The 27,156-nt window shown below is 31.7% G+C and overlaps 2 protein-coding genes across 4 annotated transcripts in view; one reads left to right on the forward strand and one right to left on the reverse strand.

Moving 5' to 3' along the window:
• Positions 1 to 761: 761 nt before the first annotated feature.
• On the forward strand, positions 762 to 26,172 carry LOC124355036 (U3 small nucleolar RNA-associated protein 4 homolog). Of its 3 annotated transcripts, none has more exons than XM_046805943.1 (9): positions 762 to 828; positions 2,455 to 2,722; positions 4,261 to 4,456; positions 5,033 to 5,134; positions 6,341 to 6,438; positions 17,996 to 18,178; positions 19,164 to 19,304; positions 20,631 to 20,760; positions 26,040 to 26,172. In XM_046805943.1, the coding sequence occupies exons 5-8, from the start codon at positions 6,367 to 6,369 to the stop codon at positions 20,748 to 20,750; spliced, it is 516 nt and encodes a 171-aa protein (XP_046661899.1). In that variant the 5' UTR covers positions 762 to 828; positions 2,455 to 2,722; positions 4,261 to 4,456; positions 5,033 to 5,134; positions 6,341 to 6,366; the 3' UTR covers positions 20,751 to 20,760; positions 26,040 to 26,172. The 3 variants fall into 3 exon arrangements, with proteins under 3 accessions (XP_046661899.1, XP_046661897.1, XP_046661898.1); XM_046805941.1 differs by having other exon boundaries at positions 25,995 to 26,166; XM_046805942.1 differs by having other exon boundaries at positions 26,034 to 26,166.
• LOC124355899 (ATP-binding cassette sub-family A member 2-like) overlaps positions 26,062 to 27,156 on the reverse strand; it is a 93,181-nt gene continuing 92,086 nt past the window's right edge. The window contains 1 exon segment of the mRNA XM_046807053.1: positions 26,062 to 26,146. Coding sequence (XP_046663009.1) covers positions 26,062 to 26,146 — 85 coding nt within the window.

Raw genomic sequence — 27,156 nt, forward strand, 5'->3', positions numbered from 1 at the left:
ATGAAAGTACATATATATATATATAAAGAAACATACAATTTATGCAACACATACACAGTTTCTGAAAATGAAATGGTAAGAAGCACTGGAATGCTGTATAATAAAATGGCCATTGTGTTTATGAACTGCGTAAATCATCCCCCCCCCCCCCCACCCCCCCCCCCCCCCACCCCCCCCCCCCCCCACCCCCCCCCCCCCCCACCCCCCCCCCCCCCCACCCCCCCCCCCCCCCACCCCACAAACTCTTCTCATGGAGGTGAGCAATTTCTTCTATTGTAGTTCCTCTTTTCTGTATCGTTTTCACAAATTTCCGTAATCAAATCATATGCTTTGTTATTAAGTGTAATGCTCGGATTTTGGGAAAGTCTCTCAGGTAATTAATTATGATCCCTCCAGTGGAAATGAAACTAATATATATATAGTAACTATCACTATATATTAATATTTTCCTATTTATTTTGTTGACACTGTTTAATAGACAATAAAAAAAATATTTAATTACTGCATTTATTCATTAGATTAGTAATTGCACTATAGTAATAATAGTAGGTGGTTATGACATGTTTGAAATTTTACATTTTTTAAATATCACACTAATGTCCTTTGGTGGAGAGAATCCTGATGGTGAATAATGATATTCAGTGGTACAATTATCTCCATACAATCTTGATAATCTGTTACAGGCTTAGTATAATAATGGTTTCTTATAACGGTCTACAGTATAATGTTATGAATGCCTAAATGTATGTGCAGGTGTTGATTGGATAACCTTGGCCCTCAGCAGTTCATCCACCGAAAGTTCTCCTGAGATACCCACCCTTGTCATCGGTAACAACATTGATATTAATAATTTGTTGAATTATTTATTATACTTCATTTTATTTTATTATGTTATGAGATCGTTATTGATAGAACATAATTTTCTTTCAGGTTGGCAACTGCTCTCTTGAATTTCCTGCATCTTATTAAAGATGATTCAAAATGTTATTTTTAAATATTAGGTATTGTGTAAACTATGAAATAGTAGCGTTAGTTTTGTACTGTATATTAACATAAATTACCAACATTAGTAACTGTATCGCTTTGGTAGCCATACCAATCATAAATCCATAGTTAAATATGTCAGTTACTGAAAAAAATTGTTTCGAGTTATTTTGTTGAATTAAATATTTTATTTTAATTAAAACACTAAATAGGACATTTAACAAAAGGTTTGAAAAAAGATTCTCTGGACCAGTCATACATAATTATCCATTGATGTAATTTCAAGTTTAATAGTTTTGGAGGTTATTTAAAGAAATTAGTTCCATTATATATACGGATGTTTTCTATGGAATTTTATCCAAAAACGATTTAATATCATATATCACTTGGATATATTGATGAACTTCTCTGTCTACACTGTTGTTAATAGATTTATGTTATCAAGGAAAATAATAAATGTATATGCCAGGAATTTGTTTTAAAATTTCTAGGTTTCTAGAATCCCTGTAATGTAACAACATAATTATAATAAATTAAATGTAAAAGCGTAAGTTGTTTATTTTAGTGCAGTTTTTGTGGAGTGCATACACAGTCAGGTCAAAGAGGTATACTACAGTTTGCATTTTAAGTTTTATTAATAAAAGTTTACAATAAGTTTAAGTGATTGGCACCAGTTATTCTTATACCTTGTTTTTGTATTAAAATGATAATTGATTTTAATATATAGTTTTGTGAAACACAAGTAATTAGGCATTTCAATAAATAAATACCTCTTGACAAACGAGTAGCTATATATTCAACGTGTGGTGTCCATGTTAAGTGGTTGTTATGAAAATTCCTTGACAATTTATGGAAGAAGAGGAAATCCACCTCAATGTTAAGTGTAGGTTTAAAACTAAAAACTACATCTAATGTCTTTTCCTCATTTAAAATAAATAAATTGGATTGGAACCAACCCTGCTGAACAATTCTTTATTGTATTTTAGTCAGCCCTACTATTCTTCTTTAACGAGTCATAAAATTGTAGGAGATGTTTTATTTTTAAAATTTGTATGCATCCAAATGCTTTTGAGTTTATTCTCATGAAGTGTATACATAAAATACTTCAACAATGAGCTAAAAATAGTTTTGGGATTTGTTTTTAACAACCAATAACACATCTGAAAACAATTAAAACAGGTTTTGGGTGCTTATTAAGTGTCATTAAAATGAGACATCTATTCTAGGGGCAAAAAATAAGAATGTAAAAGTGTGAGGTTTAATATTGCTTTTTATGGAGCTGATATGAAGAAGACTGCTAGTACAGACAGTTCTTAAAAATGTTCTTTCAATCCGAAGGTAACATAGAAAATTTATTAATAACATTTCAAAATATTTATGAACATATTGTTACAACACAAATTTTCGATATGTTTATAATAAAAACTGATGGTTTGATAGCACAGATAAATAGAACAATTTTGTTTGCAGTCGAGTGTATGCCTTGCGCCTAAGGCTCGGTGTGTTTTGCTTCGTTACGCCAAGTATCTGGAGTTGTGGCGACTTGGTGATACGCAAGGCTGGAAACCCGACCACTCTCAGCACAGCCTGCCACTCTCCCAGGACGTGGTGAAGTTGGTACAATTACACAGCAAGGACAGCCAACACATCCGATGCGCTGCTGTCTCTGGTGATGCTCACTGGATAGCTTATTCCACAGACTCTTTGTTCAGGACTATACTCTCTGGATCTGGATACTGTGAGCATGTTTCTTTAAACTAACTACTCTACAGATTTTATAAATTTAAATCTCATGTACCATCTTTTACATTGATTTAATAGTTTTTGGACACATCTAATTCTAAGCTGGTTAATTTATATTACCTTCCATATTACAGGCATTTTAGTGCAGAGGGAAGTCAGCTTGCTATTTCCAGTAATTTCTGTTTATGTTTTCTTACGCTACTGTATTATCATATTCATCTTTATAAATGAATATTGGTAGTAGAAGAGACAGTAAATTAACTCATAATTCTATAGAAGTCAGACAAAAATATGCAAAATGATAAACAATTTGACCATAATAAGTTTGACCATGGAGCCTGTGTCAATTAGTGAATATAAAACAATAATTATATAAAAAATAATAACATCTATAAACTATTATTCTTTAGTCCCTTTATGACCGTAATCAAAGTTGAAACCCTCCCTACGTGTAAATAGTTTTAAAACAAGTACAGACACGAGTCACTTACTGACTTTAGAACAGCCGGAAGAGTAGTAATGTTGCGTCCCACTGCAGTCAATGAGTAAAACTATGATACCATTCTGTGGTCAACACGTTTACTGCTACATGAATTATGTACCGACTTAGGTTAGCTGGAAAAGTAGTAAATGTGCGGCCTGTAGCAGTCAATGTGTTATTTAACAAAACTCTCTGGAATTTCATAGATTCAATATCTTCTATAATTGTACTGTTGATGATTAAATAATAAATATTGAAGTTATGTAATTGGCAAACATTGGCTACAACATCAATAACTGTATTATCGATCAGTATGGATGAAAAATTGGCTGTCATTGAACAAATATCAATCACAATATGGTATATGAACAATTAAGTACATATTGTTTTGTGTTCTTAACCTTCTAAAGCTTAAATTCTACTATGTGTGCATTAATAATATAGTTTGATTTTAACATAATATAACTATGCATCATACAAATGATAAAAAATAGTCTGAACATCAGCAACCAAAAAACGTCACTTTTTTTATCCATCATTAATTAGGTTGTTGAGTAAACACAACGGACGGATCTACAACTTGGTGTAGAGGAAACGCCTTACACAAGGCAATGCGCAAAACAATCTCCCAATACTCACAAATTCTGCTAACTGGAATTCTGCAGCTGTTCTCTTGTAGAACGATTTGGCTAATTAAAACTGTCATTGAATAGCATAAGTTAAATAAAGTTTGATTGTATGTTGTGTTGTATATAATGTATAATGAAAATTTTACGTTCAGTATAGGAAATTCATATTGTTTTTTCATATTCTGTATACTACATTCAGTTATCAAATGAAGGTAAATAAATCTGCTAATACTTTAGAACAATTTTAATTCTACTGGCAATGATCAACATTTTTCAGTGTCCTGTTTTTTTGTACATACCTAATTGTAATTGATAGTTAAAAATAATTTAGGTCCAAAAAATAATTTGTGAGTGGTTTAAATCTATCAAAATATAATCTTAAAATTAATTTTTTATTGAACAGTTTATGTGTATTCCATACAGGATGAGAAAGAACCAAGACTGACGAGAGTGAGCGGTCTGGAGTGCCGAGTGCAATGCTGTTCACTGCGCTCAGTTTGGGCCAGATAGCAACCTGCTGGTGTGTGCCAACCATTCTCTCCACTCTCATGGTGTTTTGAGCTCAGTGTGGACACAGGACCCAATCTGGTACATACATTCTCACCCCACTCAGATAATTGTGAGTACACTCTATGGCTGGGTTTATCCCCAATAGTTTTATCCTTTTGTTCCTAGCAATAAAAAAAAAAATCATAGTAATTACTTAATGATATTACAACATTCCGGGACTCTGACTGTTCTGCAGAACTTCTAAAAAAAATGTTTATTTATACTAAAGGCATATATTCTGGAAGCTCATATTTATAATCTATCAAATGAAAGTAAAAGTAGATGATATAACTAAGTTCTTTAAATATAGCTACTGTATTTTGCTGAACCTCTCCAAATCCCTTTAAAGTAGAGTGGTATTCTTAGATTACTTATTGTATTATTGGTGGGAGGGAGAGAGGGGGGGGTGATAGGGGGGAGGAGGGGTTTGAGGGAAGAAGGAGAGAGAGTGAATGAGATAGCATAAGCAAGTAAACAAAAAGAGAGATAGTAGAAAGATCTTATTTACTTACATTGTTGTAAAAGTTGTGAAATAAATTCTAGTAACTTGTTGTAATATAGTCAATAAAGAATTTGTCTATTGTCTATACGTAACAAATCTAGCAGTTATATATATATTAGAGTGATTTTTATATTTTTGTTACAGTAATGACTGATATCATCCACTTAATAAACCATCTCGCCTGACAACAAATACATTGTTGCAGCTGATAGGAAGAGCAACATTGTTGTCTGGTCCAGTGGCAAGGTATGTCATTTATATTTGTTAAGTTGGAATACTATTGTCTAGACAGATAAATAATTCTTATTTGAAATATAAACAACGAAGTAAATTGTAACTTATATTACATTTTATCATACAGTATGTTGGAAATCCTTGTTATATATAATATTAATGGAAATATGTGTAGTGAAGGCCTGAAATCACTTTCTTGAACTCACTTCAAACAAACCTTGTTTAAAAGTTTAAAAAAGTAATTGATAATTTGGATGATTGTCCTTTAAAAATATTTGTTAAAGTATATTTTTAAAGAATGGAATATCTGATCATGAAATAGAAATAAGAATATATTTAGATTTTGTGACTCTGTATAACTTTAAATCAGTTGTCGAAATTAATGAAAAAAAAAAATTCAAATTGTACCTAAAAACATTATGTGATAAATATGAGTCATCATCATGTTGGTGGTGGCCTGGGCAGTGGCCACAATAGTAGTGATTGCCATCTCAAGGTAGTAAATACTGTAAATTAATTGAACAAAAAGTGTACAAGTTTCTTGCAATTGAGTTGGCATCACCTTAAATAGGTGTAATAGGGTTTTAATTAATTTCATAATATGGAAATGAATTTTCTTTAATATTAAGCACTACATCAACCGTATATTTGTTTTCGAAAGAACTGTAAAATGGACAAATTTAAAACATATTTACTACCTCACAGAGACATCCCAAACTCTTGAAATTGACTGACCAAAAAATAAGCCAGTATTATAATTGAAGATGGACAGACAAATTTTAATTGATCATGCTAAAAGTGATTTAATGTGAGTACATAACGTCATTTTCATACGTTTTCAAATAGTCAGATCTAGATACAATTTTTCAGTGCATTTATTTGTCACACTGCAAGCATAGAGGTTTTTTCACAATTTTTATTGGATGGATCTTTAAGACTATACCAAAATTATCAATGTAGGACAAAGAAGTAATCATGTGTAATACTTTTGGTACATTAAAAAATAACTTGTCATTAGTGAATAATCTATCATTTTATTCACATCATTAGACATCCCCTTGAATATAATTCATCAGCTGATAAAGCACTGTAGGACAATGTTGTACTGTGCCTTGTTCTAAGTACTAATATAAGTGGAAGGATATTGTTTCACAAGAACGTTGTTATGTTCAAGATCTGATGACTTCTGTGGTACTATAATATGATGTTTGGTTGCAGCACTACTGTTCTCTACCCAAGTACCAATGCGCACCCACCGCCCATGGCGATACAACCACACACCAACCATCTGGTGGTGGTCCTATTGTGATCATAAGGTAAGAAAGTAGTCTGTTTAAGCCATGTAACGGGTATAGGCCTAGCCTGTAACCTAAATCAACTTTTACAATTAACAATTAATTCGAGAATAATATAATACAATAAACAATATTTTTCTATTAATAATAAATCTAAATGAATAGGAATCCAAACCGACAATTTAATTGCTTAGTTAATGTTATCATTCTCATATTTGAGAATAATCAAATTTCAATTCATTATGAAGCTTAGTTGTGCATGGTGACATAGCCCGTCACTGAAGTTTTGTAACCTCAAACATAAATCTCGAATGGTAAAGTGGCCATATTTAATAAAACTCTATAGTTGCTCATCAACATCAAAGAACAAAGGTAAACACGGCAAAACGCGTGCCACGATTGGCTAACGTAACGATTACTCTCATTGGAGGGTAGCGACCCCGCGGGAACGCAAACTCGTTCTCTGCGCACCGAATTCGAGTGGGTTTGTTAGCCAGAAGTAAAAAGCGGATCATTTTTCGACCAGAAAAACGGAAAATTTCCGTTTTGAAGGGTATCACTTTTCCCTCTCTGCGCTACTGGACGCGGAGTTTGGGAAAGAGGAGAGTCTTCTTCCTCGACCTCTTGATGATGTAGTACGTTGTGAAACAGTTTTCAAAATTTTTCAATTATTAATCAGTCTTTTTTCAATGTGATCCAAATTTAAATTTTTCAATTATCTGTGAGGACCGCCGTGTCTCCATCATGGGATTTGGTGAATATGTTTAAGAGTATTTAAACCTTTTTGATCAACATTTTTTAACTAATCAGACTCTAAATTTTAACTGCTAGGGAGTAGGGGTATTTTATAATTAATTATTTCAAGCTAATTGGATTTTGTGTTGTAGGATGTTATTTTAAGCATAAGCCATAATTTCATTTCATCAAAATCATGTTTCATTAGTATTAGTTATTATTCAATAAATCTAAAATTTGTATTCTATCAAAATTTTATTTTCATTTTAACCACACATAGCTGCCCTACGCCGCACCCATTGTAAAACGACCCTGTAGAGACAAAGAAGTCTAAAGCTAATATATTTTTCACAAAACCTATCTTTTTAACTATTTATTATAATGTAACGTATCCGTTACAAATGGCACCCAGCAACGTGGGGCAGCTAAAAGTGGTGTAGCTTAATAATTGTGTAGGGGGTTTTTCTAATTTGAAATAGACTAAATCAAAATTTTAAAAATGATGGATCAGAACTTGGAGAATATTGACAATTCGGACAGTAGTAGTGAGATGAACGCTCGCGGAACTAGCTAATAGGCCTAGATCAGACAGCTCTTTGGCTAATGCGAATAATGTTGAAACGATGGTAAGGCCTAGATAGAACTGATGGCATATCAGCAATTGTTGTTTTTGATGACACAACTCAATGACAAATTTGATGGGTTAAATAACAAGATGGATGAGGTAAAAACCGATATTTATAACAAGATGGATGACCTAAAAACCGATATTTATAGCAAAATGGATGACGTTTCAAACGGGCATGACACAAATTGAACAAAAATTAAACACAAAAATTGAGAACGTTCAAAGTGAATTGAAGGGAGAGATTAAGGTTGTGGGGGAAGAAGTTGAAACTAAAATTGCTAAAGTCAATCAAAAATTCGATCAAGAGGTTTCACAGATTAGTTCTCGGGTTGATGAGATAGTAAATAAAATCGATACACCATGCAACGGAGATAATGAGCATAAAAGATTATGTAGGGATGAGTGAAAGTACTAAGGTAGGCCTAATCCGAGGAAGAATCTAAATCAAATTTAAAAGAGGAATCAGACCTACTAGTTGAGTCGAACAAAGTTCAGACCACTGTGAAAAGCGTAAAAATGGAGGGTAGCGGTCTTAATCAAACAACCGGCTTGTAATATTATGGCGGAACTCTATTTGACCAGAGTTTGATGAGGGTAATGATAGGACTCACCCTATGAATTTTTTGAAATTGGCTGAAAAATTTACTAATAGTAAATCAAGAACACTGGGAAACAAAACTTTTGTATATTGTAAAATACTTGAAGGGGAAGCATCTGAGTGGGCTCGGAGAAACATTGACAAATGGGAGAGTTTTGAACAATTTTAAAAATGATTTCAAAAAGAGATTCTGGGGCATTACTAAACAAAAAGATTTTGAAAACAAATTGATGGGTAATGGGAATTTTTGTGAAGGTAAAACCGATTTGACAAACTATGTGCTTGGGTATTTTGACATAGCAAAGAAATTGGACAACCAGATGGATAACCTTACGTTTGTTGGCTTTATTTGTCGACATTTGCCGCCACAACGTAGGTGCCAGTCTGGCAATTCTACAATCCCTTGCTGGTAGGGAAGAACTAGAAGTAGTAATTTAAATCAGCTCAGTTATGTAAAGCCTTTCAAAAAAGAAAGTTTCAGGGATACATACAACACTAATCATGAAAATGGAAATAGACAAAAAAACATACACAGGAAGGCCAACACAAAACTTTCATGACAGTACCCAAGGACAGCAGTATAAGGCCCAAATCATGAGAACAGGGCAGTAAATACCACACAATTTTCTCATACCAACAATGGTAGGGCCAATCACACTAATGGGAATCATTTTGAAAGGAATCGGGAAAATAATAGGGGATACAACAGACCCGAGGGTTTTCAGAACATTTCGAGGTAGGGGAAATTACAGGGGTGGACCAAATTACCGGGGGGGACACAACTATAGGAACAATTCAGGAAAACTTTGATGGGCCTAGGGAAATTGAAAATGGTCAAGATTGAACAACCAACAATTCCAGGGGAAATAACTCGGAACTTAAATTTTGACGAAAGACCAAAAATAAACAACTTTGAATTGATAGGCGATAGTCAGTTTTGTAGACTATCAAACAAAATTTTGCAAATGGATACAGTCAAAACCCCTGGTGGTAGAACATCAATAGGACTTTGTGTGGGGGGTCAAACGATTAAAACAATTATATGAGCAGGTAAAAATACATTCATCAAGTTTATCTGAAAACCTAATGATTTTTATTGGTACAAAATGACATTCTAAAAAATAATTCACTTGAGCAAATGAAAACTGACATGAAAGATTTAGTTGAATACCTAATAAATAGTAATAAGAAATTAATCATTTTGACTCTACCTCCAATTCCGAAAGTTGCCAAAGACATTGGTATCAGAGGAAAGGTTAAAGATTTTAACAGGTTCATACGGGCATTAGACAATGGGGATACAATCAAGATTAATCATGTCACACCACACTTTGTTGACCACAATGAGTTAGGGTGTAATTTAAAATATTTTTGAACAAAAACATCAACTTTGGGGGAAAAACATTTGCTGATTTGGTTCATCTGAATAATTGATGGGTTGAAACTTTTAAAAGAAAGCATTGATGAGTTTTTTCAATCAAACAAATGAAGAGTTGAAAGGGGTTTGTGCAAAGTAACCAGAATCAAATCATTATGGATCAAAATATAGCGGATGATTTTTTTAGATGAAAGCAACTACAATGATGGAGTAATGCGTGATAAGGTTCAGTCGTTACCAGAAATTGATATTGGTATGGCGGGGTAAAATACAAGTGTTTAGTAGATTCAGGTAGTCAAGCATGTATAATGTCAGATGAATTCTATAAGAAAATAAAAAATCAAGTGGGGTACAACATTCCAGAGCTACCTGTTAGTAATCTGTCAATTGTAGGTGTTACAGGAGTCAGGTCCAAAAGAATAAATGTTTAAATAAGACTAGAGGTAAATAATTGGTGAACAAGATGTCCCAATAACATTTTTAATTGTTCAAGGACTAAAAATTGAGTTGATACTTGGTTGTGACTTTTTCAGCAATCATAAGGCTGTACTAAACTTTGATACCAATACTTTATACTATAGAACATGACGGGAAAATATCTAGAGACTAAATTAGTGTATAGAAATGGTGAAGAATTTGTGGGGGGGGTTAAGAATAATACATATTAACAGAATTAACTTGTATAAAGATGAAAATGAAATAGACAATACTTTAGCAAATTTAAAGCCATTTTTTGAACACAGATCAAATCAAGTAGGCCTAGAACAAAAAATTACTAAGATCAAACATGAATCTGAATCAGAAGCAATTGAACAGAGGTTAGTAGACAGAATAAGTGAATTAGAAGGCAGATAATGTGAGTATTAAGGATGAGGAACTAGAATTATTAAGAGTAGTACTCTTTGAAAATAAAGAAGTTTTTTCGGATCAACCAGGGTGTGTCAAAGGATACACAGCAAAGCTGAATGTTAAAAGTGAAGTCCCATATATTGGCAAGTCTTATCCGGTTTCCGTTCAGTAAAAGAAAAATCTGTAGAGGAAGAATTAGAAAGACTGAAACAACAAGATATTATAGAAGAGTCAAATAGTCCTTTTTCTAATCCCTTAGTCTGTGTAGTAAAGAAAGATTTGAGTATAAGATTGTGCTTAGACAGTAGGAAATTAAATTCGTATCTTGTTTCCGGATAGACAAAGTACAGAAACAACTGATGATATATTTCAAAAATTTATGGGAGTTAAATATTTTACAACATTAGATTTAACGCAAGGGTTTTTTTCCAGATCAAACTCGATAAAGAATCTAGAAAATTTGTAGCTTTCACATTCAACGGAAAAAATTTGCAATTTAAGCGATTACCATTTGGTTTGAATGTAAGCACGGCTTCATTTTACTAAAGCGATGAATAAAATTTTGGGCCATGAGTTTAGCAATTTCGTAACTTGTTTACGTTGATGACATTCTAATTACGTCCAGAACTTTTTTGGAACATTTAGATCATATCGATAGAGTACTGAAAAGACTGCATGAGTGTGGAGTGACTGTTAAACTTAAAAAATCAGATTTTTTGAAACAGGAAGTAAAGTTTTTAGGTTTTGTTCTTAGTAAAGATGGGATAAAGATGGATGAGGATAAGGTTGAAAAGATAAAGAATTTTCCAACCCCAAAGAACTTAAAAGAACTGCAATCGTTTTTAGGTTTATGTAATTATTACAGAAAATTTCAGAAGAACCATTCAGATTTGACGGGTCAGTTTGGTGACATTTTGAGTTCTAAAAGTAAATGGTTTTTGGGATAAGACAAAACAAAATCTGTTTGAGAAAATAAAAGAAACATTTTTAGACTCAGTTATGTTACATCATCCAAATTGGAGTAGGGCATTCTATTTAAGTACAGATGCATCAGACATCAGTGTGTCAGCCATTCTTTAATCAAGTAAATGATCAGGGGGAACATGAAGTGATAAGTTTTGCAAGTAGGACTCTTTTAGCAACAGAGAAAAATTATAGCATAACAGAAAAAGAATTATTGGCTGTGGTCTTTGCTTGTAAAAAATTCCGATCTTATATTATTGGACATTTTCAAGTAATTGTTCGTTCAGAGACCACAAGGCATTATCTTTCCTTACAACCTGTAGGCTATCTCATGGTAGAATTTTGAGGTGGAGTTTGGCATTACAAGAATACAATCTCACTATTGAGTACATCAGCGGAAGGCAAAATATTCCCGCTGACATTCTTTCAAGAGTAACGGACGAAAATTATAAAAATCCAGTTGAAAGGAATTCGGTAATGGTTTTGCAAAATAAAATTGAAATTGAAGTTAGCGATAGGAAGATTAAACCAATGTTCAGAAATATAGAAGAAAAACAAAGGAGTGATGATAAATTTGGGCCTATTTTTACTAAATTGGATGGTAATGATCAACAAATAAAAGATCAATTTGTTATTCATAATGGAATACTTTTTAAGAAAGATTTAAATGATGGTGATAGTTTTAAAGTCTGTATACCAAAAGCAATTCAATCAGAATTAATTCAATTTACACATTTGAAATATGGTCATTTGGGGGGACATAAAATTTATTTAATACTAAGGGAATATTGTGTTTTTCCTAAGATGGAACTTTCGGTAAAGAATCAGTTAAAATGTTGTCAATTGTGTCAATGTGCCAAACACACCACTGTTAAATCAATAGGATTTTTACAACCAATAATTCCTAAAAAATTGAAAGATATAATCTCAGTTGACTTGATAGGAGAATTGCCTGTAGGAAGAGGAGGTGTAAAATACATATTTGTTGTGTTGGATTTGTTTTCTAAATTTGTGAAGTTGTATCCGGTCAAAAGAGCTACTAGCCGAGTATTACTAAATAAATTGATCAATGAATACATACCTGAGGTAGGTGAGATAGGTAGTGTTTTTGTCCGATCATGGCTCGCAGTTCACTAGTAATTTATGGTATAATACCCTTAGAGACTTAAACATTAAAACTATTCATAGTTCTGTTTGGCATCCAGCCTCAAATCCAGTTGAAAGGGCTAATAAGGAAATTACTAAAATATGCAGGATATATTGCCATGAGAAACATACTAAATGGCCATTAGTACTAAATTTCATTGAAAAGTGTTTAAATCATTCCGTGCATGAGACCACGGAAGAAATCCCGTTTGAACTAATGTTTGGTAGGAAAGATAGGAATTTTTTACAGGATATGGTTCAATTTCCCAAAGAGAAAAGAATGTTAGCTGACTATCCAGGTAAAATAAGATTAGTCAAAGATAGACTAGTTTCAAAAGGGGAAAAAAGGAAAAGAAAATTTGATAATAAGGTCAAACCAATTAGATTTAGTATAGGAGATGAAGTTCTAGTAAAAACACATAATCTGTCTGACAAACTTGACAAGAAAATTAAGAAGTTCTTTCTGCTTTATGAGGGCCCGTATAGGGTGTCAGAAATAAAATTGGAAAATGCATATGTTGTGGTCAACGAAGATGGTGGTGTGATAGGAACATTTAATGTAACACAATTAAAAAAGTTTTATCGAAATTTGGTTTAGTTCAAAGATGGAGGGTTAAAACAATATGGGTTTCGTGATTTTTATTATTCCTTTGTAGCTTTTTCCCTTCGAAAGATAAAAAAGTCTTACAAAACAGAATAAAATGGCATGGCTGGATTTTGTACGATTTGACGGCCATGGGACAAATAAATGTCAAAAAACCACATATCACACACAGTTAGGTTTCTGGGTGGTTAACACAAAAAAACATACTTGAAATATGATTTCAAGACAAACAGTACAAGGTACACGATCACACACAGTTTATTGTTTCTGGGTGGTTAACACAAAAAACATACTCATCTAAGACGATTGAAGTCAACTTACAGTACAAGGTACATAATCACACACAGTTTATTGTTTCTGGGTTTGTAAATAGTTAAAAGTGTAAGATTCATAACAAAACTATTAAATATGGTTTGGATTGAATAGGAGAATTACATTCAAGTAAGGAAACACAGTTTATTTAAATTGAAACTACAGTAAATTCTAAAAAAAAAGAAAGAGAAGTGGAGAAAAGTAAAAGCACAAAAAGACTAATTAAAATATTCATTATTGAAATAATGTATTGTTTTTCTGATGAGTTAGTTTATTTTGTTGTACGGATAAAATAATAATAATAATGAAGTAACATGGGGGATACTGAGATGATAATAATAATAAAGCAAACTGGGGGGTATACTGGTATAAAAGTAATTATTCTTAAAGTAAAATGTTAGAGGTAGGTCAAGTAGGCCTGTTTAATAGTTAATATGATAATGATAGATAGAGGGGTAGTGTAAAATACACTGAACAAAGGCTAAAGGTGAAGGATATATTGTGAATGGAGTGGATAAATAATAGTAGAGAATAGGGAGTGGAAATTGAGAGGTTGGGAACAATTTAAAAGTGGAATGGAAAGTAGGAGTTACAGGATAATGTATATCCTGTCATAGAATTGAGCCAATAAAATAAATTCAAAAGTCAGTACTAAATTAATTAATTCAGAGGGGGGATGAATAAAAAGGAAATATATTAGGCTAGTAAATATTTGGTTTAATAATCATTTAATCAACTTATAATAATGAAGTGCAATGACACTTAAAAGGGATTTTACTGTGCGAAATGGGTATTTTATGGTATGAGGAAGTTAGGAGAATATTGTATTAAATGAATACAAATAAATGAGTAAGAAGAAAAGAATTCAGCTAATATAAAAAAAAAAAATAAAACTCAAAACAAAGGGACAAAATTGTATTATTATGACTTGGGGGTGGCAAAGGAATTTCATTAGTTAAAAAATTGGTAATTAAAAAATAGTACAACAAAATAGGTAACAAGGAGGGTAAATAAAATAATAAACTACAAAATAGACAGGTTATAATTATTATAACCTCGATTAAAAATAAACAAAACAAAAATATTTAAATTATGCAAGATTATTACAAAGGATAAATAATTAAATAAATTTTTACCATTTATTGTGTATAAATTTCTAAAAAAAAAAAAAAGGAGAAACAAATTTTATAAACTATGTGGAGAGATTGTTAGTCAATTATGAATGAATTTGTAAGATGAAAAATGCTGAGAATGAATTCTTTTTTTAGTAACAATATAGTAGTAATAATTTATTTGAAAAAATAATGGTTCATATTTATGTTATGTTGATTGTTTTTGACTTAGTTGTAAGAATGTTTAATAAATAATGTAAGTACTATTTGTGAAAAACTTTAATTTTAAATATTAGGAAATGTTTAGTGTAAGATGTGAAAGTGAGTGCGCGAATATCACAGGCAAATCACAACAAATTAAATCACCAAAGCAACTGGACTTGGACACTTTTAAAGTCATGGTGTGTTTTTTTTATGAATCTCCACAAGTATGGACACTTTGAAGTCATGGTGTGCTTTTCTTTATGTCTGAAAATAAGTCTAAGGACACATAAGTTTGAAGAAGTTTTTGTCAGTGAAGATGAGAATATTGTTTAAAATGGAACATTTTAAAAGCATTGGATGTGAGAAAAGTCAAAAACGTTTGGATCAATTCACTGCAATAATACAATTCACTTTGGTAACAAGTGATGAAATAAAAACTGTTCTCCCCAGAAGGAAATAGAAATGTGGAAAGGCAAGAACTTTTAATCAAATTCAACTTCCAAAGGTGATGTTAAATGAAGTAAATGTGGAAAGGCAAGAACTTTTAATCAAATTCAACTTCCAAAGGTGATGTTAAATGAAGTAAATATGGAAAGGCAAGAACTTTTAATCAAATTCAACTTCCAAAGGTGATGTTAAATGAAGTCAGACAGATAAAGCGCTGGGCCAATAAGTATAGAAGCTGTGATAACTCACCATGACTGTAAGTCTATGAACTAAGAGAGTAAACTGTGATAACTTAGCCTGTAGACAATAGCAAAACTTGAACTTTCACAAAATTTTAACTTTAAGTAAAAAATTTGTTCGTCAAGAAGCATGAAGAAAAATTTGTAATATTAGATTTAATTAACAGTTGTTTGTTCTTTGTTCTTCAATTTATTTGTTTTGTTTGTTCGGATTGTTTAATATGTATATCTTTGTTATTTTAAATCATTCACTGTAAAAGTTTTAATGAGTAAAATTTTGTAATGAAAATTTTCAATTTTACCACAAAATTTGGGGGGTATCTGTAACGGGTATAGGCCTAGCCTGTAACCTAAATCAACTTTTACAATTAACAATTAATTCGAGAATAATATAATACAATAAACAATATTTTTCTATTAATAATAAATCTAAATGAATAGGAATCCAAACCGACAATTTAATTGCTTAGTTAATGTTATCATTCTCATATTTGAGAATAATCAAATTTCAATTCATTATGAAGCTTAGTTGTGCATGGTGACATAGCCCGTCACTGAAGTTTTGTAACCTCAAACATAAATCTCGAATGGTAAAGTGGCCATATTTAATAAAACTCTATAGTTGCTCATCAACATCAAAGAACAAAGGTAAACACGGCAAAACGCGTGCCACGATTGGCTAACGTAACGATTACTCTCATTGGAGGGTAGCGACCCCGCGGGAACGCAAACTCGTTCTCTGCGCACCGAATTCGAGTGGGTTGTTAGCCAGAAGTAAAAGCGGATCATTTTTTCGACCAGAAAAAACGGAAAATTTCCGTTTTGAAGGGTATCACTTTTCCCTCTCTGCGCTACTGACGCGGAGTTTGGGAAAGAGAGAGTCTTCTTCCTCGACCTCTTGATGATGTAGTACGTTGTGAAACAGTTTTCAAAATTTTTCAATTATTAATCAGTCTTTTTTCAATGTGATCCAAATTTAAATTTTTCAATTATCTGTGAGGACCGCCGTGTCTCCATCATGGGATTTGGTGAATATGTTTAAGAGTATTTAAACCTTTTTGATCAACATTTTTAACTAATCAGACTCTAAATTTTAACTGCTAGGGAGTAGGGGTATTTTATAATTAATTATTTCAAGCTAATTGGATTTTGTGTTGTAGGATGTTATTTTAAGCATAGCCATAATTTCATTTCATCAAAATCATGTTTCATTAGTATTAGTTATTATTCAATAAATCTAAAATTTGTTTCTATCAAAATTTTATTTTCATTTTAACCACAACATAGCTGCCCTACGCCGCACCCATTGTAAAACGACCCTGTAGAGACAAAGAGTCTAAAGCTAATATATTTTTCACAAAACCTATCTTTTTACTATTTATTATAATGTAACGTATCCGTTACAGCCAACAATGTTCTGTTTAACATACACATTCTTGTTCAGTTCATTTACATTGTTTGCAATAAATATAAATATTTATTATTCAGAGTAAAGTTATGAAAGTAGCAGTATTAAAAAATTGTAGTTTATGTTGCTTGCATATTTGTACAAGTTAACAAACATAAATCATTTTACTGTTGTTGACTTGTTTTGTGATGTTAACTTAGAATTAGCATTATTTTATAAGAATGTAATAAATTTTCAGAATTAAGAGTAAACACTCAGCTTGACCCTTTCCTCTCAGTTGTTGCTGCTCTGGTGACATCTCTGATTTTCACTTCCATTCAAATGTTGCCAGTCCGGAACTTATAATCCGACTCTTTTGGTGATTTGTGTTAGTATTTTATTCCTTTTCAATGATTTTGAGTTTATTTGCAGTTACTAACATTTAAATTAGATGACATCTAGATTACTCCATGCCTACTTCAAAATAGAATATGGTTGTCATTTCGTGTGGATTTTAACTTACTAACATGATTTTAAATTATAATTTTCCATGTTAGAAACCTAAATAATACTTATTGCAACAATTTATTTTGCAGTTGGTAATACCTGTGCTGTATCACCTAAAAATAAAAAACTTTATATTAATACATAATATTTCTAAACATTTATGTGTGTGATATTTAAAATTTCTCTTCTTTTTGATTAAAAACTTCAAAATTTTATTTTAATTCCTTTTTTAATTCACAAATTTGTTTTAATGTAAGGCTTAACCAAAATCTACAAGTTGATACAGAAAAATGGTTGGGTTTAACTTTCAATAGTTATAAAAGACAAACTAATATCTAGATAATTAATAACACTGGACCAGGATATACTATGTGAGATTAAAATCAAAATATTTGAAAAAATTTGAGCCTGTCATGTCTCTTATCTTATATACAGAGAAATAGAATCATTACTTCTGTTTGTATTTCAGATTGTGGAATTTGCCCTGGACAAGAGAAAGTACACAAAGTTCTCCCGGAAGCTGAGTGGGAGCCACCCTAAACAATGGTTGGCTCGCAGTTTTCCCGTTTCAAATATTGTGTTCGATCCATCAAACAGTAACGTCATCCTCATGCATGACGACTCTAATATCTGTGTCATTGATAAGTTTAAGGTAGGACATCAAGTTTTGTTATGTCTCAATTATATGTTCAATTGGATGAAGTAATGAAATGATATAAAATTTAAAAAATGTAAGACATGATGGTTTGTTTTTGTATCACTAGCATGTATTTTGGCATCATCCATACATGCTCAGTTTTTTGGGATATTCATATCCCAGTATTTAATAATAATCAGTGACAATTTCAAGGTATGTTTTATGAGAATTAATAAATTGTATCCAGCCATAAGTAGTTTATGCGTTTCAAAAAATAGGTAATTATCTACTACAGACACATTAAGACCATTTCTCAAATGTAAGTATTAATCATCTCACTGGTATAATAATTAATTAGATTCAAAACCCAACAGCTACAATAAAACAAATACAACATCACATTAAACATAATGTTAAATTGGACAGATACTGTAATAGTTGTAAATATTTAAAGTTAGATGTACTGTAAAATAATGATCACCTCCCAATAAGAAACATACATTAATAATAATAATAAATTCGTTTATTTGTCGTAAAACATGTTACATGCATTGACAAAGTCTAATTCAGCTACAGACTAAGTAGCATTGTCTCTAAATAATATTTGTTATACTTATACCCCTAAGTGGCTTCTCTTGAGTAAAAACCATGATATGTCGTTTTGTGTTCGTTTTTAATGTGATTCCTATTTGCCTGATAAAAATTAAATGTCTTGACTAAGATATTCTTTGTATTACAAAGTCACAGGTAGGTCATAAAAGATGTGTTAATAAGGCGAACAATGTGTCATGTACAGATATCAAATTGCTCTTATCAAACTTAAAATAAGAGCATCTTATCAAGAAAATGTATTTGAATTTATACTACATAACTATAAAGTGAGTAAATTTCCCATTTCAAGCTTAGTTCTACTTGGTAAGTACACAACAATCAGAGACGATCCTTTCTTTGATTCAGTTGATGCAGTTTATTAATTTTAACCTTTTGTTAATATCCACAGAACTTGCCATCTCCGGAAGCCAAGATTCCCCGGCTGGTGTCATCCCACTCCCACCCCGTCCCAGACTCTGGAGACAATAGTAACCAGTATCCTCCAAGTGACACACCTCAACATGCCTTCCACGTTGTCAAGAAATATAAGGTTCATTGAATAATCAATTTTATATTCTTAAAATAAAACAAACAATGTAATATAAAACAGAATAAGAATGGGATATATGTTAACACTCTATTTATCTATTTATGAATAATATCATTCAAGCTGTGTACTGTATGTCTCGACAATTTATTGGACAATTATGTGAAAGAGTGGGCTATTTAAGAATTGGAATTGGAAAGTGTTTGCTCAGAATTTGGTATTTTTGTTACATCAAACGGAGAGTATAATGTTGGAAGATAAGTCAACCTCATATAACTCTCATTCATTCTAAATTTCAAAATGTTCAGTGTTGTCAGGTATAAAGTATTGGACATTACTCATTGGATGTTTGTTAATTTTCTTATATTCAATGAAATTCAAATACTATATAAAATAACGTACTAAATCAATAAAAGACTATATTACCAATATTCATTACACTGTTGTTATTGGTTTTAAAATTCTGACAGACAATTTTCAGATCTCATGTTGAATGTATAACAGTAACTATGGGTGACACATTGAGTGGTACATTAGCCAACTCTTCAAAGTTCTTACACATGTACATGTTGTGTAATAGCATGATCTGTGCCAACTTATGTTTATATACTAATGATAAATCAACCACTATTATTACTATCCATTTTAAATCTCTCTTCAGCAGAAGTTGATGCATTTGTACAGGACAGCTAGTTATCTTCAGAAATTCAGTAATAACCAGCTTACTGGCAATACTCTATGAAGAGAGTAAGGGTTTGAATATGATAGAGAGTGCAATCTTAGCTTCATCAGATTGGAAAAGATTTTCCTCTTCTTAACATAGAGACATTAAAAAATAGACTTAATGTCTTTTTATTAAGAAGAAGAGGAATGTACTATGATTGCGATGAAGGTAAGTCTGCTCTTCCTATTCTATGGAAGACTCTGGCTTATTGCCCTCATTAATCATAAAAATCCAAAAAACAAGGTATTTTTTCTTCATGTAGTGAGTGAGTGTAGAGAGTAAAGAACTGCCATTCATAGAGACAGCCCAGCCCAACCCCAGTTCATATTCTACCTGTACAAGCTGTCAACTTGGTTCTCTATTTACTTATTGTTGATATAAACATGAATAATGTTCCAACAAGTCAGGTTTTAGCTTTTTCCACTGTTTTTGCCAGGGTAAATAAAATTATAATTCTTCCCTGTATCAGTGCTGAAGGTTTCTACTAAATAATGAATGAGTAAGTATTGTATACTTCAACAAGGAACATATTTTTAGTGTTAAATAAACATTAAAACTATCCCTAGAGGAAACCTCTGTATAATGGTTGAGGATGTCTGTTGCAGCACCTGGTCTACATGGGCAGTCTGGGAGAGGGTGAGTTGGTGGCTGTCGAGGTCAACCCTCTGGTGCTAATGGAGAAGTTGCCCCCACCACTCAAACAGAAACACTTTGGAGCAATGTAATATTGTTTTGGTGAGTGTGAAGAATGTCTTCAGTATGTTATGTGTAGTTCAAGAGCCAATTCTCATTGTATAAACATATAACTTAAGGTTTTTTTATCAATAGAGAAGTTTTCAATCCGAAAGAAATTAACTGTCATCCATGCAGGTTTTTGGTTGAGGTTAATGGGACAGTATCACTCAAGTACTAGTCACTGTTACTTTGCTGACTCTGTTACACTTTTATTCTTAACCCTGGAACTGGCAAACGCCCGATATTGGGCGTTTTAGTCGCATCCTAAGATGGCAGCACACAATATCGGGCGTTTTAAATGTCTTTTATTTCTCAATATTACGTACTTAAAACACGATCAGAGTATCGGTATTGATACCAATCGAAAGAGGAAGTTTCAATTTATGTAAATAATACACTAATAAATAATTTCATCGTTTCGTTACACGTCCATATGTTTTATAATCTCTGAACTGTTTGTTTACATTCTCCCGCGTACCGCGCTAGTTGCGCGTGCAGTGATGAGTCAACTGGTTCATTCGGCTATTGTTATTTCGTTAGCTACATGGTGTTCTGTCTGGTTTATTGTTTGTTTGAGTTCGTTTCTAATGATGGTTGTGTATATGACACAATAATAGTAAGTTTTTTGTGCGTGTTTATGTAATGGATCGTAATTTCCGTGATCGTTCAAGTGGCATTCGAAAACTAGTTGTACATGAAATAAGCAACGATAAGGATTTCTGATTTAGACATTCAATCAGAACATAATTAAGAAAATATATAATGAAAAAATATATAATAAAAAAATAGAAAATTAATATGAACTAATAGTTACAAGAGGGTACAAAATCCAAGTGAGCTTTGAAGTTCTTACTTTTGTTGCCAAGTAGCACTTTCGAATGTCAGTATATGATTTTTATATCGTTTACCACATGTAAAAATAAATACCTTATAAACTACGTGTTGTTTTATTTTTACTCAGAATTAAATGCTCTTCCTTTGTTATATTTTGGATTTTCCATATCACTAACAACAACAATTTTACAAATCAAAAACTTTGAACTAACTTTTTTCTTTTTTATAAAAAAAAATTTTCATGAAGAGGTAGAGTAAGGATATTTTTTGTTTTAATTATATCACGTAAAACATGTTCCTTGAACAGTGCTGAATAAAAAAATATATAATATGACATAGGTACTTTTATAGTAAACATGTAATAATAAAATAAATATAAGATGCAATGTATGAAGTACTAAAAACACTCTGCCACTGAGAGAAATATGTCGCCAGTTTCCAGGGTTAAGTAGATCCTCTAGGCTTTCCTGCTCTGTATTACTAATACTTACTCTTCTGTTGCTTTCCTCTATCTTAATCTGATCAACATGTAACTATTTAGTTATTTTTCAATTCTCTTCTTTTGAAAACGATCATTTAAATATCTCAGGCATTCCAATATGGTGGACCATGTTAAATTTTTTAGGCAATTCACAACTCTGTTATGTATGAACCTAAAGCTTAAAAGTTAAGTGTTTTGGAATGTATATATTTTTCTTAAACTTCCTGTTACAAACTGTTACTTTTGTATCTCAAATTGTTTTTAAGATATCGATTACATGTAAATCCCATGGGAAAGAAATGCAGAAACAAGTTCAAACTTGGTACAAAAATGTATCTGATAAAAATCTTGACTAAGTTCATTTACCAGCCTGGAACGCCATTTCGTTACAATATGGCTGCCTTAAAACCTTTAAAAATTTCACAATAACAACTCCGTTACTTATTATGTGCCTAGAAATTGATTTTTTACAAATGTAACTCCAATCTTGTATTTAAAAAATAAATCATATTAATATTTCAGTTGTCACCAAATCTACCTGCTTCTTCTGGAAAAGTACTATTATAGCTTTAAACATGTTTAAATAACCATGAGACACATAAATAGTGGTTGTATCTGCTTTAGCCAACAAGATAAAGAGATTAATATTTCAAATATTGTAGCCAAATTTGGATTTCATCTAATTACATGCAATTGGATGATGTTGACAATTTTTATTTGTCTTACACTTAATGTTAGTGTAAAACTAAAAAATTATTGTTTGATATTTTTAATCCTTTTGTATTTATACTCGTTCATTTCGACTCTCAGAAAAAACTAATGTGACTAACAGTTGATTTCTTTCTTAGGTGAATTCATTCGTCTATCAGTTTCACTAAAAATCACATTTGTGTATAAAAAGGCAAATTGACTCCCACACTGACATTATTGGAAGATTTCTGAAATAAAGAACTACAATGTGTAAAAAAACAAACTGTACTAAAAAATTCAGTAGTTATAGGAATACTTAATTTGCTTATTCCTTTGACGATTGCTTTTGTCCACTATTTATTGTAATTATTTTGTTTTGAGGTTTAATAAATGTAAAAATTTAAGAAATAATTTATGATTCTTATATGTATCTCAAAAGACAATGTTTATTGTACATTAGTAAAATACTTACATTCAATTTTATAATCTTCAATAAACTTCAATACTTAATATAATTTTAGTATTGTTTGTTTTTTTTAAATATTTTGTATTATTCTGAAATCAGCTTTATTTTCAATCATTTAACAGTTTCCAAAGTTGAATAAAATACATGTGTATAAAAGTTACAAATGTGATCTCTACAAACATTTTTAAAAAGCTGCTACAAATTGCCATAACATTTATCATAACAAGACTGAGTATGAAATACATTTTAAGTTTTATTGTTTCAAAGCTGCAGTATCAGTATCTAATCTTTTAAGGTTGTGCTCCCTCTTTGAGATAAAACATTTCAATAAACAAAATTTTCAATATTAAACTCTTTGGTTATTTTTACATTTTGTGATGTACAGTAATGTATCTAAAAACTGTAAAATAATCATAAAATAGTCATAACACCTTCACTGCAGCTCTGTTCCATTTCTGAGTTAATACTGTCAATACTATTATGAGAATGTTGTGTGCCATCAACAACAGTCAATGTGTTACTGGTTCACATGATTGTTCATGTACATATCAACACTATGTAAAAGATAATACACACAGTTCACTGTCATTAGGTTTCAGTGACCCATTACATTTTGGAATAACAATTTATAATTTACATATAGAACTAGAATAGGTGAAAGATAATATACACAGTGCAGTGGACATTAGAGAAGGCTGTCAGTGACCCATCATTTTTTGTAACATATTGTAACATATTTTGTGTTGCCATATATTTTTGTTTCAACATACAAAAATTGTAATTGACACATGGAAAAATCTAAATTTTGGAATATAAGCTTTTACAGCTAGTTTTTGTTTGTTTGTAATGTTCCATCCTAGTGTAAGTTGTACAGCTTGTTTCAGTGACATACTTACTGTCAGAAAAAAAAGTATGGCAAAGTATTTATTTGTATACAATGAATAAAGGGGAAATTAGTACAAACAATTTAAAGGGCTTCTTAATTTTTCAAATCTTAAACCTGGTGATCAAGATGAAAAGTTTGCTTTAAAAAACATAATTACTAACACATTCATTTTTAAATGTTTACAAAGTTCAGGTAAATTCATAAATCACACATTAATTATTGTGAAGATTTATAATTTTATTCTAGTTATTTGATTAATTGTTAATTAAATAAACCAGCTGAAACTATTTATTTACTTATTTTATACCTAAAAGTTCTGTTCAAATGGCCAGTAGCATATCATCGAGAAATATGGTTCGATCTGTACAGTGTGAGGTTGTTTAAGATTTTCATGCAGCCCAATCCAGTAAACGTTTTGAGAGAGTAAAACTCTTTATTGATATTGTGTAATTCTGAATAACATGTAATGGATTTCTATCCACTATCAACATTGTATTAAATTTTGTCATAACAGTAGGATCAGGGTATCTGAATTTTAGGCATTGTACAGCATTAATGGAAAAAAGGTTTTTAAAATAATTAATAAAATCAATAAATGAACAAAACAAAATTATGAAACATCAGGATAACATGGTTTAAGAGTATAGCTATATAGTGTCAAAATTTCAAAACTAATCTAAATATTTTAACTGTACTACCAGCCAAAACAATTGTAAAATCAGGATTCTTATATACATTTCTCAGTATTAGTAATTCTTATAAATCAATCATATATTCTAAACTTAGCTTTTATGTATTCTATGTGATAATGTTTGCTATGAATTATCATTGATTTTGTACACAGTATAAGCTTATCTATCAGTGATGGATTGGGATGTCCATTACGTTTGTTTCATAATAAACATTATCTGTACAGGGTGTTCCAGAACACCTTTGCATTATCTGTAGCAGCCTGGTAAACCGATCTGCATAATTTGTATCAAAAGATACCACACAGGACACTTTTGGGGGTTTAGGAGTTGTTTTATGGAAAATTTTCAAATAGAAACGTCATGTAAATACCTCATTATAAAGGCATATACGCTGAACATTTTGGCACCTAAAAAGTTTAATATTATGGTTTTTTTTGTACATCAGACCCATCAATTTTCTGTTATGATGTTTATTACATACCCTATCAGGAAGTGTTTTTAGATTTTCTATGTTTTTAATTTATATCTGTGTTAATTTAATAAACATTTTCAATTTAGAGTTGTACTATAACTGAAAATTGTTTTGTATTTTATAAATAATAATATATAGTTGAATCTAATTGTATGAAATCTAGCATTAGCTTGATCAGAAGCTCATTCCCTATTTATTAACAGTTTTGGTTAGTTAAAATAACAATTTGTGAAGTTGTAGTTAAAGTTGCTCCTATTTTAACCTTTAATTTTAAATTGTTTAAAAGGAATATTGTGTTTCTCACACAAATTCAATTTGATTATTTGCTCGTTTTATTTTTAGATTTCGTTTAGATTTATTTTTGATCTCTTTTGAAAGAAGTACAAATGAATATTCGCACCATTGCAAGTATGTAGTTTTACTAAAGATGTTGGTTGCTGTTATAATACAGTTTTTAATGTAAAATGAATTCGACTTTTTCTAAAGAGCTGTCTGGATGGTTGAAGATTACTTACCAATTTTTTAAAATTTACTGTTAGGCACTGTAATACAATGTTTTCAAATTTCATGGATTTGGCTTCTACTGTGTTCAGAGCTAGTTACATTGATCATATTTAGCCAGAAACTGCCGTTGCAACCAATGTAAGCTATGTTAGTGTGTAAGATGTTGAGTGATATGGGTAAAGATAAATTGTAAGAAAGACTATGTGCAGATACAGTTCAGCCAAGATGGATATTTGTTTTGGTGAAGGGGGCAGGTCCTGTTCACGCCTTGGAGGGTCAATAGTTGATGTTGGAGACACATACAGTGGCCCAACCACCTCTAAGGAACACCGGTTGTCTGACGATCTCCATCCAACCATGCCTGCAACAGTTACATTCTCCGCATTTTTTTTTTTTAAAACTGTATTTTTTGTTTGTACATGCATCAGATGTCTAACTGTTTTATATCATGTTGTTTTGTGCTATTGTTCTGTTTGTTTTGTACAGAAATAAATCTATTTTTTACTTGATTGTGTTATATGATTATTTCATAAAAGTTGTTGATGTATAAGGGTCATCCATAAAGTAAGGCCTGTTTCGCGATAACAACTATTCAAGAGGTAAAGTGAATAGCGCATGAACGCCAACTTCCAGCATTGTTCAATGTCTTGCATATGAAATGACGACCATTTGCAGTGAAACTCATTGTGCGAATTTAAGATGTCCAACATAATTGATCTATGAAATATGATCAGTTATTCGGTTTTTGACAGCAAGGAACGTTCCAGCAGCAGATATTCAATAGAAAGATAAAGTGAAGTGTTCGACCCTGGGATGATTGACAGCAAAGTACGGAAGTGGGTAAGATTTTTCAAAAGATGGATGGGAAAATGTCCTTGATAAATAAACCGCAAGTTAGCCTGATATAATGTATCAAGGAAAGTTTGATCAATCATGTTAAAGAAAAGATTTGTGAAGATCGGCGATTAACTATTTCATCACGACATTGCACAAAATATTGTCTCTGAACATTTGAGTTTTTGGTTCAATATCACTTTTAAAGAACATTGCTCAATGGAATGGCATCACATGACGTCATCGGTTTAAAGTTAAGGCCAAAACAACAATCCCAACAAGGTTATGGTGACCATGTTTTGGGATAGATATGGAATATTGTTAGTCCCCCCACCCCCCCCCCCCCCCACCCCCCCCCCCCCCCACCCCCCCCCCCCCCCACCCCCCCCCCCCCCCACCCCCCCCCCCCCCCACCCCCCCCCCCCATTGGTGAATTTAAAAACTACATTGCTGGACTTTTCGATTTCATCAAGACGCAATGACTCTTTGAGTGAGGGTTGGCGATGCAGAGGTTTGTTTTGAGCAGATGGTCAAGTT

The sequence above is a fragment of the Homalodisca vitripennis genome, chromosome 2 (genome assembly GCF_021130785.1).
Source record: "Homalodisca vitripennis isolate AUS2020 chromosome 2, UT_GWSS_2.1, whole genome shotgun sequence".
Taxonomy (NCBI): domain Eukaryota; kingdom Metazoa; phylum Arthropoda; class Insecta; order Hemiptera; family Cicadellidae; genus Homalodisca; species Homalodisca vitripennis.